We start from the raw sequence: 14620 nt of genomic DNA, 5'->3' as shown, positions 1-14620 counted from the left end.
AAACCAATCAGATCCAGAGAGAGAGAGAGAGAGGTGGGGCTACACAAAATTTATAACCTCCCTACGGCAGCACATAATGTGAGGAGAGTGGGGTGCTGGGAATTGTAGTTTTTAGGGTAACAGATTCTAATTATACATTATCCTTGCATTACAGGCTGAGCTGGAAGGGAGTTTAGAGGCTGTCTAATCCAATATCTTCATTTTACAAGTGAGGAAACTGAGGCTGAGAGAAGTTAAGTGACTTGCTCAAAGCCTCAAAGGTTTTTAAGAATGGAGATGGGTCTCCTGACTCTCAGTCTAGGGGTCTTTGCACTCTACCACCAGAAAGTACCCATAGTAGAAAAGCCCCAAGGAAGGGAACCATGTAACTATTTCTCAGACTCAAAAGAGCTCAGATTTTCCTCTGTACTCCCATTTAGTTCATTCTCATGGAACTAACATAAACTTGTCTGCCAAGAATAGACACAAACTACATGTATCATTTACTGTGTTTATTGCTGTCTTGCTTTTTGACTGAGTCTTCCCGTCTTGCTAAAGCTGAGCAGAATCCTTCATAGGCACAACCCCATTCTGATCAACCCAGGAGGTTTGACACCTCCATTTACAACATAGGCCACTCCTTAGGCAACCTCTCCCCTGACCCCCAACCATTAATCCCAAACTTAGTCCAGCCACCTCAAGCTCTGAACCCTCTGAGCTCAAGGAATCCCCCCTAGCCTCAGCCATTCTGGTAGTGGGGATTATAGGTTTAAGCCTCTCTACTGGTCACTGAAGTTTTACTCTGAAAGAAATTAAATATTAAATGTCAAATTCCTTTTGTTGTGCATAGAACCTGAGTTTTTTGGGTAATGAATTTATAAAACAGCACATATGTGAAGAAAAGTTGAACATAAAGCTTAGGGAAAAAACCATTTAACAACATCATTTAGGGTTAAATCAATTTTATTATGAACTTGTGCAAGTGTATTTCAAAAAAATATGATTCCACTTTCTTGTTCTTTACCCTTTTTAAAAACCACATGATGTTCTAGCTTCGTGAACCATTCAGGATTGCTATAATTTTATAATTGCATTGTATATCACTGGTTGTCATTTTCAATTTATAAAGCAACTTTTATCACAAAGCAAGTGGTCTAGACAAGAACTGTGCCCACACAATCCTTATGCAGAGGACAAGGGGGGTGGGGAATTATCTGTTTAAAGAATACAAAAGCACAATTATTTTTGCTTTAGATACTCAGATAATGGAAAGCAGTGATTTCTTTCCTTTCCTTTTGTTTTACTTATATTATCCAGATAGTGACCATCAAATCTCAACTTCATCTTGTAGATCTAAAAAGATCTAAGTGAACACAGATTAAATGCAATGGCCCACCTTGCTTCCAGAGAACCAATGATAAAATATACTTTCCTCCTCTCAGTAGAGAGGTGGGGAACTCTGGATATGGAATATTGCATAAAATGTCAGATGCAATCACTATTTTGTTTGGTTTTGCTTAACTCCTTGTCGTAAGGGAGGGATTTCTCAGGGAACATTACTGGGAAATAATTATGATATAAAAAAGCATTGATAGAACATTTAAAATAAAATAAAGAGCTTCTTAGGAATAAAAAAACAATAACAATAACAGATAGATCATTGGCCCTTTTCTTCCAAAACACAGTATTTGCCTTACTGAAATTTACCCTCAGGACCAACTTCATGACTGAACTGAAACAGAAGCCAGGACTTGACTTCGCATTATACTGTCCTAATAAACATTAGACTTCCTCATTGCATTTCTTTGATGATCGTTTAAGTTTCCCTGGCTAGTAACTTTTGGGAGGCAGGCTTAAATATGTGATTGTTCTTGGTAAAACACTAAATTGTTTCTTCAGGTCTTTGAGAAGTTGACTAGGATATATTTATTCCAGTCATTCCATCTGTCAGGGTTAACCTTTCTCCACAGGGCTTGTTTGTCATACTTTACACATATGGTAGACCACAGAGATACAGAATTACATTGGTTTAAGTAACTACAATGCAGTTCCAGCCTGACAGAAAATTTTCCCACTTCCCTCTGTACACAGTGCATTTTCAATAATAAAGTTCATTGGGAACTTGTTGACAGAAAGAGGCTTTTTCCTGGGTGGGCCCCAAAACCTGTGGTCACATTTCCTCATGTGTGAAAAGTTGAATTATATAAAATAACACAGCCACATTCAACACCACAAGAGGGAATTGGTTGGCATAACTCGAACAATGCGTTGACTCCAGATGCTGTACTCAAATTGCAAGACGCCACTAAAGAAGTATATATAACCTAGGGAGAAAGAATTCAATTTAGACAATGTGGAAAATGAATCATTCTATATAATATTTAAGCTGCTTTCTAATTTTTGATTCACATAAAATCAATTGGTGTTCATTCATACATTCTTTTAAAAAATCAATGAACAACCATATATTAAATATCCATTTTAAGGAGGAATATAAATGAGGAACCTGTAAACTGAAGAGATTAAAATATATTATCATAAATAGTATATCACATTGTTATAAATTTCCTTATTAATATTCTTAAAACCAATATATTATACTTTTCATTTAACACAAAGCAATTATTTTTACTATTTGGGTTTTCCACCTTCTATAATTTAAATGAATTGTGAAACCTGAACAACTAACCCAAAATTCTTCATGTAACATCATTAAACACATGGCCTAGATAAAAGATGTATATAAACAAGTGGTACTAGTTCCTGAAAAGTGAAAGAGGTAGAAATACTTACCATTTTTTTCATATACAGCATCTATTCTATTTCCAATTCCTGGGAATTCTTCCTCGAGTAATCTGGGATAGCCTTTGTTCATTGTATGGTTAGTTTCATCATAACTATAGCAATCAGAAAAAAGGAAGTCTCTTATCAGCTGGATAGATTTAGGAGAGAAAAGTGAGAAGAAGGCCTTGCCCTATTTGAATCCAAATAACTACATGTATTAATGCTGTGCCAAGTATTTAGTATTGTTCAGTGTGGATTCAATTACTAACAAGCTGTAATCTTGAATTCAACACTTCAGCTCTTTGGGTTTCAGTTTATTTCTCTGTAAAATGAAGAGGTTGGTGTTACCTTTTAGTTCTAAATCTAGGAACTGATGAGCTCTTAGTCTATCATCTTTTAAAGGCTATCTGAAAACTATTTTTTGCAGATAATTTGAGACCTTTCTTAATTCCACTAGGTAGACATCTAAATTGAAAAATGACCATTGAAATGACCTTAAAAGGCATCAATTATTTCATTATTCCACCCATCATTCAATTCATTCAAAAAAGGTTTTTTAAAACTTTCTATGTGTATTCTGCAAGGCTTGGCAAAACCAAAAACAAAAAATTGACTTCTATCCTCAAGGAACTTATATCTAGCAGGTTAGATAAGACCTGCTAGTGAATAATAGCATGGACAAATGGAAAATGTACTAGATTTGGAGTTCAAATTTTTCCTCTAACACTGAGGGCATGGAAAAGTTATCAAATCCAGTTTTACCTATCTGTAAAATAACACTTGTCTCATAGGGTGGCCCTGAAGTCAATGAATTATTGGCATTTAAACCTTTTGGGGAATTATATTGAGCTATTTTTTTAAAATTATTGTTAAATGCAACACTAAGTGATGTGACAAGTATCCATAGAAGTTCAGAATACAGAGATCTCTCCTAGTGAGGGTGATGAAGAAAGGCTTGGTGGTAGGAGATGGCATCTCAGGTAGTATTGAAGAATAGGGTGTGGTTTTTATAGGGAAAAATTAGAATGACAAGGACTTTTTCCCTTGAGGCAGCAAAAGTCCAAAGGCAGAAAACACAAAGACAAATATTAAGTAAGTCAATTTTCAGCATCTAAAACAAATAGCAGATTTGTGGGAAATAATGCTAGGAAAGGAAAACCAGGACAAGACTGTGAAATACTTTTAATTGTCTTGGAAGGCTAAGGCCTTTGAGCTTTTTTCTTTGCCTAACTCCCCAGGGTCACCAGTATCCACTTCTGAATTGATGACCTTTCAGAAAACTATTATTTTCTAGCCTTTTGTCTTGCCATTGGACTTTGATGACTGGAAGAAAGAATAAGGCTGACAAAAACAACCTAGTGCAATTTTGCCTCACTTAAATCCAATTCATGTGAAAGTCAAGTTGTTGGTAATGTATTGGTCCTCCTTGAAAATAAAGAATATACAATAACTTTCTAGTACTATCAAATAGAATTGCTTAAAAGAGATAGTGATAAAATTTGGAGGCTTCAAAGAGGTACTATAATGACTAGTAGTGTCTAGGAAGGAGTGGAAGGAAAGTGTGAATTAAAAAGGAATGACTAGAAATGAGGCAAAAAAGGATGGTTTGACATTGAATGAAAGTACCTAAGTGAGAATCATAACTGCAATAGTAAGGACCAAAAAGAAATGGATAAGAGTTAAATTTAGTCATACTGGTCCCATTTTTAGAAGATTTGTAGTACTTTAAACCAATCCAGCATTAGTTTCTTCTGTGTGTATAAGACACTAGACTAGGTGCTGGTGATGTAAAGACTAATGAAAAACTTTGTACCCTAAAGGGGTTACGTTCTACTGGGGGAACAACTAAAATTTAGTGGCCGGACCTGTTTGATTTCACTATTTAAGATATGTAAAAAATATATGGCACCTTTTACTTTGCATTTTCTTAATGAGATTGAATTGACTTATATATAAAAACTTACAAGTTGGCTAAGAGGATATACAGTGGAAAATAAGGATGGTTACCCTACCTCCAGAATTGATCTCCAGTGAAGAAGAGGGTCCTTTGTGTAGCTTCAATGTGAACTGCAGCATCTATCCTCTTTACCTCTTTTGGGAACCCTAGTTCAGAGATTTTCTTTGGGTAATCCTTCAGTATCTCATAGCCATTCAGGGCCCAAACTTTTCTGCCTAGGATAAGTGACAGAACAATATTTCAGGATTCCAAGAGAATTTTTAAATATGTAGAAACATTTATCTTAATGAAAAAGAAGCCAACAGTGACCTAAGGACCAATATTTTCATTACATTATCCTTGAAAATATGAAAATACAAATATTATTCAAGCCAAGTTTAAATCCAGGCTTCTTAATTTTCTAACTATGAATTCAGCTGCATGAATATTTCCATGCTTTACTAATTGTATATTGTTAATAATATATCAATGAATATATACTATATATGTACAAATTTAGGGGGTATTAATAATATATTTAAAATTCTGCATTCATACCCCACAATCAATATGGTATTAATACTAAATTATAGATTGATTCTAGCTAGTAAATCATAGTACCATGGAAAGTAGATTATTAGCTTTATGACATTAGATAAATTACTTATTTTCCCCAAGCTTTCATGTCCACAGCTGTATAAGGAGGGTATTAAACTAAATGATCTCTAAGTTCTCTCCCACATCTAAATCTTTGATTTTATAATATGATTTTTTAAGGTTTGCAAAGGGTATAATACCTATTGATTAAAGTTAACTGAAAAAATCACACTTCATGGACAAAAATTAATCTCTTTTTAACAAAGTCTAGAAATAATCAACATTAACTTCAAGTCTGCCATGAGTTAAAATTGGAGATAGCTAGCAGGACTTTGTTGGGTGCTCCCAATCATCAGATTGTTTTTCTCTATTTTTTCTAAAATTCAAAATATTTATATCCCAAAGGTCTGCAGATATTAGATTAGAAGTACAGTGGTTTTCATTCATAGGAAAAACTGTGGGAGTAGAAACAGAAGAAAAACAACTGCTTGAATACATGGGTTGAGGGGATATGGCTGGGGATGTAGACTAAATGAACATCCTAATGAAAACACCAACAACATGGAATTGGGTTCTGATCAAGGACACATGTAATACCCAATGAAATTGCATGTTGGCTTCGAGAAGGGTAGGGGGAGGGGAGGGAGAGAAAGAAATATGATTCTTGTAGCCAAGGAATAGTGTTCTAAATTGACTAAATTAATTTTTTTTAAAGTACAGTAGTTTTGAATATGGTCAAGTATACTCAGAAGGAGGTGAAAACAGATGAAAACTCTCTAGCAGAAGGCTTACCTCTAAAGATGAATATTAAGTCATGAGCAGGGTTCTCATATGCAGCATCAACACTATTTGGAAGTTCAGGCCAAAATGATTTAGTTAAAAAGAGCTCTGGTTCAACCATCTGTGGATGCAGACGCCAGAAGAACCTAAGGAAGACAGAAGAGTAAAGAGTTGCCATTGAATGGAATGGTGCCTCACTCCTGTACTTGTACATAAAGGAAGCACTTAATAAAAGCTAGCTGACTTGTTGGGTTTCCTAATTGGCCACTATAGCGGTTCTATATGAAATTACTCTACATTTTCAGTTTCAATCTGGTTAAACTGTGGGCATGATAGACACAGTGTTTCTATTATTTAAGAAAAACTCTTTATTTTTAATAAGATGTGGAGGTAGGTTGTTAGTATCATGCTTTCAGGATTATTATATATTTACATTTTTTATTGAATCTTAAAATCACAGCAATAGAGCTGAAAAGGATGTCATAACTGAGATTTGAAACAAGGCTGTCAGATTCCTAATTCTCAGAATCCTAATCAGTTCCAGTTTCACTGTGCCTAAGAAATGGATTGGAATAAACATTTATGTAGCACCTACTATAATAAGCACTTTTTACAAATATTATTCCATTTAATCCTCACAACAACCCTGGAAGGTAGGCACTATTATTGTTCCCATTTTACAGATAAGGAAATTGAGACAAAGGTTTAGTGATTTGCCCAGGGTCAAACAGCTAACAAGTATCTGAAGTCAGATGTGAATTTAGGTCATCCTGACTCCACCTCTAGCTTTCTTTCCACTGCTATATCCATTGCCTCTCCTACCAACCACTAAAGCTATAAAGGGATTTCATAGAAAGTCTTTTTAGTAGTGGAAAGTGATGTTGCCTTTTTACTACCATATTTTCAATTATTTTTGTTTGTTTGTTTGTTTTTACCTCCCTGGAATAATTTTATCTTCCCTGAATTCAAAGACGTTCCATATTAGAAATATTTATGGACATTGGACACAACACCTAGTTTTTGAATATAGCATCCATGTGGTATATTTCTCTTGTCCTACCAACAAAGGATTTCTAAATTAAATTATTATCTCCTTTAATGTAAGAATATTGTAAGACTGTAATGATGTAAACAGTGACAGAAACAGCTAAAGAAATCAGTCTCAAATAAATATAAAAATTTAGTCATCCAGTTTACTCGACTTCATTCTGGAGAGTGTTTGTTGATCTTTGTATTCCCAATGCTTAGCAAGGTGTCTGGCTTAGAGTAGAGGCTTAATGAGTGCTAATTGACTTTTATTTCATTTATAAGAGCATCCTCCTTGGCAGATAGTTTTAAGGGTGACTGTCCAGAAAATTTTTCTTAAATAAGCTTTTCTAAATTTCAGAAATTTGGATCAAAATTGGTCATGAGTCCCTACCATAAAGGCTGTTCCCGGTGGAAAGATCTGCCAGAATTTATGTTTCACTATAAAAGCCTTCAAGAACTCAGGGTAGTTTCCAGCCCATTAGAGTAGAAATAAATAAACAAGTGAAAAAAAAAAAAAGAAATTGGACTTTCTTGACCCATTGGACCGCATGTTTAAATCTGCAGACATTGTTTCAGATGTATTTATCAAGTAAATGTTCTTTGACTTAATATTGTACTTACCTGTCTTTAAAGATTATTGTTTCTCCTCGAAGGCTAGTGACAGCATCCAGGGACAAGGCAGGATCACATTTATCTGGGGTTTTGGGATGTTTAGGGTCAGGATCTTTATCTCCAGGACCTGAAACCATGAATTAAATCATGAGGATGGCTGCTGGTTCTCTAACATGAAATTACCATATTTTACAAAAAAACTACCATCTCATTGCTGTGGGCCACAGGAAAGCTGTTGGTGAATTCTTGAATGCTCAACTTCGCTGAACCTTATTTGCCTCCTCTAGAGAATAGAGATAACAACACCCATCCAACCTATCTCTATGGTTACTGTGACTATCATGACATTAATGAATATGAAAGAACATACATTGCAAAGTATATGAGTACCTGTTCTACAAAGGTAGGAAAGACGTTTAAATTGTGTTTGAAATTTTGTTTTGTTTTGTTTTGGTATAGGTTTGAGATTTTTCTGGTATAGGGAACTCCTGGTGAAGGAACTCCTTTCAGAGTTGGCAGGTTGGCAACCCATCTGTAACTTATGAGCCAGGAGTGCTATGCAAGGCTCTGAAAAATTTGCCCATGATCACACACTAGAATATATCAGATTCAGGGTTTGAACCTACATCTTCCTGACTTCAAAGGTGGTGCTCTAGTCACTATTTTTGGATTTTTTTTTATCAACACACCAAAATTTTAAAGAGGGTTTAAACACCCGAGGAGTGTGGTTTTTCTATTTAGGCATGCTGGGTCATTTTAGAAAAATATGACTATGTTGTCTCCTGATTTAATGAATAAGCTAATATGGATGAATAGAAAGTTATTTGGAGTTTTAGAAAACTAAGAAATGTAGCTGTTCTGATTAATACTGTAAATCTCTAACATACCATAAAGAGCTTGGATCCCTTGGACATCATCATCAGGAAGCATGAAGCCACTTTTACCAGTATAGGTGTAGATAGGAAACATAAGTGCTCCGGGATCCTTGGAGTGGTCCAAGCCTAAGGAGTGGCCAAATTCATGGGCAGCAACAAGAAACAAGTTATATCCTGTAGGGAAGAAAAATGTAAGCCCATTTAATAAGAACTTACTTTTTAAAAAATATTATAAAACATTATCTAACAACCCTAGGAGGTAAGGGGTACAAATATTCTTTCACAGCTAGATAAAATGGTTGATAATTAGACATGAAATCAGAAAAACCTGAGATCAAATACTGTCTCAGACATTACTAGCTGTATGATCCTAAGTCTTTTAACCACTATCAACCTCAGTTTCTTAAACTGCAAAATGGTAATGATAATAATAGCACTTAGATCACAAGATTGTGGTGTGAACAGAAGGAAATAATATTTATAAAGCATTTGGAATGCCTTAAAGTTATATAAATGCTTTCATTATTGTTTTTTATTATATCCACTTAACAGATATGGAAACTGAGGATCAAACAAATTAGGTAATTTGTATACAGTCATAGAAGCAGCAAATTCAAGAGCTGAGCTTCAAACTGAGATCTTGTGACTACAAAGTCTACTGATACATCAGCTACTTCTTTGATCTAGCTTCCCCAAAAAAGTGACTTTGTCTTATCCCTGGGATTGATTGTATTTGCACTTTCTATCTCATAGAGTTATTCCTAAAGAAAAGTTTTGTAAACCTGAAGCACCTATATAAATGTAAACTATTGTTGCTATTACTGTTATTATTAATTATTATTAGTCAATTGCCTTAACTAGTCAATAGTGTGCTCCTTGCACTGAGCCACCTAATTGCCTTCATCATACTTACACAAACATTCTCTTGTAAAATATTCATTTAAACATCTATAATTATATTAACCAATTAATAATTAATTAATATACTTAATTTACATGTAGCAATGACATATATAAGTTGACCAATTCATGTTTACATAATTAAAAACTGAGTTTAATTAAATTGAATTAAATTTAGGTGCTACTTTCTTCACTATATCCTCTTTCTCACATAGTTTCACTTTGCTCATTTTCTCATAGTGACCATTCAGTAGTGTAACATCAGATGGCTTAAATAATTTCAACTTGCTCGTGTGTAATCATTTCTGGCTACAAAATTTGAATGTTAATTGGCTGAAGTAGGCCAGCTAATGTGAATTCAGTGTGAAAAGCTTGATTTTCCTCCTCTCTTTTGAATCAGAGATGAAAAAATTGGGCTGTTAAAATATGAGAGAACACTCACTGCACATGAAGAGTACATACCCATTGCATAACCAATCATAGTTTTATATACAAGGCAGCTAGTATCAAATAAGTCCCCAGTTTTGCATGGCAAGTAGCTTTTTCAGAAAAGGACAAGTTTTCATTCATAATCTTACATCACATATAAAGATATAAAATGGGAAAAAGTCACCTACCAGAGAAATAATTGCAGTGGGTGACAAGATAGAAGGAATAGGTCCTGAACATGTTTTATAACTTAAGCAAGCTAATAAATTTCTTTATTTCCCAGATAACGTAAAAGGGCACTAACAAGAATATTGAGTTGCTTAGTCCTGAGAATTTTAGATTTCTAGAAGTAAAATCTCCAGCAAATGCAAGGGTTCTGGGAGACTCTGCCAGTGGAACACGAGCCAGGGAAGAGCCTATAAACCTGAGAAAGGAGTTCTACATGTGGGTACCATTAAAGACAATATGTCTGTTGCCCAAGTTGGAAGCCAACTAGTTGCAACTAGCCAAGTTGGAAGAGGAGAGGCATATCACCAGAAGACTCATGACCAGCTAGTGATTTTTTCTCCCCCACAACTACTCATGAAAGCCATCTACTAAGTCATCATGTAGGGAAGAAGTCAGCTTGTGCTCCGCAGAGATGGATGGAGCAAGTCACATCAACATATACAAGAACAGATCTTTGAAGGATTGAAGTATGCAAACACATAAGAGACAGTGACAGAGGGAGAGAGATGTAGATGTATATGTATCTCTATATATATTTGTGTTTTTGTACACATGTATATTTTTACTGTTCAGTCATTCAGTTGTATCTGACTCTTCATGGTCCTATTTGAGTTTGGTTTTTTTTTTTTTTTGATAGTGATAATAAAATAGTTTCCCATTTCCTTCTATATTGAATTAAAGCAAACAGAGGGTAAGTGACTTGCCCAGGGTCACATAGCTAGTGAATGTATGAAACCAAATTTGAACTCGTCTTCCTGATTCCAGACCCAAACCTCTATCCACTGAGCCAACTAGCTATCTCCACACATGTATATACATACACTTATACATGGCTTAAGGGAATCATCACACATCACACATACACATTCTCATGTAAAATATGATGAGTCATTGGAATTGTCTATAATTTCTTACCAAAATGACCAAGTCTTTAGCTTAACCTAGGATTAGCAGACTGCATACACATTCTAAGTTAATTGTTTGATTTTGAAACATTTGGAAGAAATTACCTTTGGCACTATTTGTCCAAATCTCATCATCATCAAAATGAGCATCCCCTCCATAGTTGGGTCCAGGAGGAAATGCATGAGCCAGAAGTCCAGAAGGTCCATCAAAGGGGTAGAAGTCTCCATGTTCTGCAAATCAAAGCAGCACTTAGGAGTCCTGTTTCAAAAGGTAGTCCAAAGTCCAAAAAGCATTTCTAGCAAATGCCTCTGCTTTCTTACCTTTTATTCCAAAGGAGATCATGATATCAGCAGTGCCATTGTGAAGCCTGGTAAAGTTGAGAGGTGTCACATCAGACCAGACCTTCAGTGCTTTCCTTATTGCCTTGTCTACTTCTGCTTGGGTCATGTCTGGGGTGTAATTCAGGATCCTATTCATCAAAGGAAATGAAAGGTAAACTTCTTTTTTTGGATTCAAGCTATTTTAGAGTAAACTTCTTTGGAAGACTACCAGACATTTCACAGTGCAGAGCTCTATTTCTTCAGCATAGCTCATGATTTCCCAGGTTTCCTTCATGAAGGGCCCTGATCAACATGATTTCAAACCATATGGTAGAAAGTGAAAAATTCCAACAAACATCTGGATACCTCTAAGTAGTGAGATGTTTGCTATCCTGTAGACAAAGGTTCCAGATGTTTTATGGAATTTTTTACTTTGCATTTATAATTTTAAGAATTTTTTGATATAGAAAAACTTAAAATAGCTATGTTTCCTTCATTTTTCTGTTTTTTTAATTATTTTGCATAATCAGAGTTAATTGATGTTATGCCACATATTTGCAAATCGTTCATCCTATATAGTCTTCCATGTTTATAGTAAATTACAATGACTCTCAACAGAATATTTTGGTTTAATTTTAAAATGTAAGCCAATTTCGTGAAACAGTCTTTTCACAGAGCTGATAAGAAATATCTGTGTATACATTATTTTTAAATCCTACATACATACTAACAAGAAAGGTATAATCCTCTATTGAGGCTATACATGTCACTTACCTTTTTTGTAACTCATATTTCCTATGATTGCATTTCTTTGACAGCTAAATATAAAAATAGCAAAGAAATGACAAAGAAAAACTGTGAAGCATTTTACCTGTAGGTTAAATTAAACCTGGGCCACTTGAGAGTTCGAGGAAAAAAGTTATATTCTCCCACATCAGGGACCCCACATCTAGGCTTTTTCATCACATCTAAAGTGTCATCATCCAGTTTGCCAGTCACTTTCAAGCCAAAGAATGACTGCATTTCTCTTAGTTGTTCTGCTATAGTGCCAGATGCCTTTTTCATAAGTATGCCAGCAGGGTTAGAATAAAGGTTGTAGTATGTCTTCAAATAATTCTAGAAAAGAAGTAGAGACCATTAGAACCTTAAAGATCAGGCTAATGGAACATTTTTAAAAAACTGCAATATCCTACCTCTGCAAACTGAAGGTTCTCTTCTGACAGATCATCATCATCATCATCATCATCATCATCATAAGGTAGGGGGAAAGCTGAACAATATGTCCAGCTCAATAAAAATAAGGCAACTATGAAAGTTGGCTGCATCTTGACTTTTTACACTTGAAAGCTGCTGTCTTTCCAAAAGACAAGTACCTGGCCTTTTATAGACCTAAACTGATGAGTCATTTATTATGAGCAAGTTTCAACTTCCTAAGCAATGTAAGATAAACATGCTTACTTGACTATATTTTGCCCAAGAAGTTGTGGTTTGTGGTAAAATTTGAGGGAAATATGAAATGTGGGTATCTTTGCTTTCCACAGGGTCTCAAAACTTAGCTTGCAAAATTGAAATACTAAGCAGATTTGTGGGCACTGTGGGAAATAGGAGAGTATATTTTTCTGTTTACAGTGATTTTTAAAAAATCATTTACTATAATAAATTGGGGCAGCTAGGATAGAATATAGAGTAGATAGAGTGCTAGTCCTAGAATTAAGAAGACCTGAATTCAAATCTAACCTCAGTCCCCCATTTACCTCAATTTTTTTCTGTAAAATGAGTTGGAGAAGGAAATAGCATACCACTCCAGGATCTTTGCCAAGTGTGAAGGGTTAAAATTTGGGGGGTAGGAGTTTGAAGGGTCAGGAGGTCAGTTTTTAAAACACAAAACACTTAGTTTATTTTGAGGAAAGTTTGGATAGGAAATAGAAAGGAGGAAAGTGAGAGTAATCTTATAATAGCTTATAAACTATACCTAATATCCCAGTCCTAAACTAAAATTTTCTAAAAAAAACCCTAAATCTATCTGCCTTCATGGGCAGTGTCTTCAACCAGGCAAGGCATGGCCTAATTACCTACTGTGTCTATCTAATAATTTACTCACTATCTATCTGCCTATTTATCCAAGCTAATCAATAATCAATAAGGATGTTAAGGCCTAAATCAGTTTCTCTGTCTCCAACTCTCAGTTAGAAAAACTGCCAGTTCCAGAGAGAGAGAGAGAGAGACACTCCTCTCCCTAGGGGACCTAAAGACCAAAGCCCCTTTCCAACAAAAGCCCTTTCCAACTGCATGCAACTCACTAAATGCCACACCCTCCTAACTGTCACCCACTGACAGCCTGTACAGCAGGGGGGGGCTCTTACTCAGAAATCTTTTTGCTCCCTTGCCTCTTAAAGAGAAAAAGGGAGAGATTAAGAAAAATTCTTAACACAAGAAAACCTCAAATAGGGTCATGAATAGGCAGACACAACTGAAATAACTAAATGATAGCATATGAATTTATTCAATATTTCAAGAACTAGAGATTTGGGCTATTTGAATATTTCCTCTATATAGATAGATGACCAATTCCTCCAAAACTTCATAGATGGTAGCTGTGAATTACAAAAAGAAAAAATATCACCCTAACAGCAATCCCATGATGAGCTTTTAAAAAATCCCTCCAGTCACTCAGCTTCCCAAATTTGATATCATTCTTGATTTCTGATTCTCCCTCATCCCATTTATCTAATAAATTACCAACTTTTGTCATTTCAATCTCTACATCTCTCACATGTATGCTCTCCTCATATGGCCATGTGTCAAGGAAGCTCATCCCCTCCCCTCTTGAGTAACTTTACCTGTCTATCAAACATTCCTGACATACCACAGTTGCACCAGGGTTCTGTACCTCAATAAAAGTTAAATTTGGGGGGAGAATTGAGAGGATGGATGAGAGACTGAGCAGGCAGGTGAGGGGGAATGAGGAAGAGATTGGCAGGCTAGGCCCACGTGGTCAAGTTACTTATAGGAACATTGTCTACCCTTCCAATAAACTTTATAAAATATGTATGGATAGAAATAATTATTTTAATTATTACAGTTAGCAACCATAGTCAGGGATTTTTTTTAGAACCTTAATTTTCTTCTGAGAAGTTTTGAGTTAGTGCTTAGTTAAGCTTAAAGATAGTGTTAAGGTCTAGGAATTCACCCACCACCAAGGGAGACCTCGGGCAATGCAATCAGACATGGAAAAGGCCCTTTAT

General features: G+C 35.3%; 1 protein-coding gene across 1 annotated transcript; it reads right to left on the bottom strand.

Annotated features, from left to right (window-relative positions):
* Positions 1 to 924: 924 nt before the first annotated feature.
* MMP13 (matrix metallopeptidase 13) lies at positions 925 to 12752 on the bottom strand. The gene is made up of 10 exons (XM_001366849.3): positions 12569 to 12752; positions 12247 to 12491; positions 11376 to 11524; positions 11160 to 11285; positions 8605 to 8766; positions 7727 to 7844; positions 6089 to 6222; positions 4776 to 4935; positions 2773 to 2876; positions 925 to 2303 (listed from the first exon to the last, which is right to left on the bottom strand). Exons 1-10 carry the CDS (start codon positions 12698 to 12700, stop codon positions 2203 to 2205), a joined length of 1431 nt encoding a protein of 476 aa, XP_001366886.2. The 5' UTR covers positions 12701 to 12752; the 3' UTR covers positions 925 to 2202.
* Between the last annotated feature and the right edge of the window lie 1868 nt (positions 12753 to 14620).

The sequence above is a fragment of the Monodelphis domestica genome, chromosome 4 (assembly GCF_027887165.1).
Source record: "Monodelphis domestica isolate mMonDom1 chromosome 4, mMonDom1.pri, whole genome shotgun sequence".
In the NCBI taxonomy this organism is placed as follows: domain Eukaryota; kingdom Metazoa; phylum Chordata; class Mammalia; order Didelphimorphia; family Didelphidae; genus Monodelphis; species Monodelphis domestica.
The sequence above is the reverse complement of the archived record's forward strand: the minus strand, read 5'-3'. Positions and strand labels throughout refer to the sequence as shown.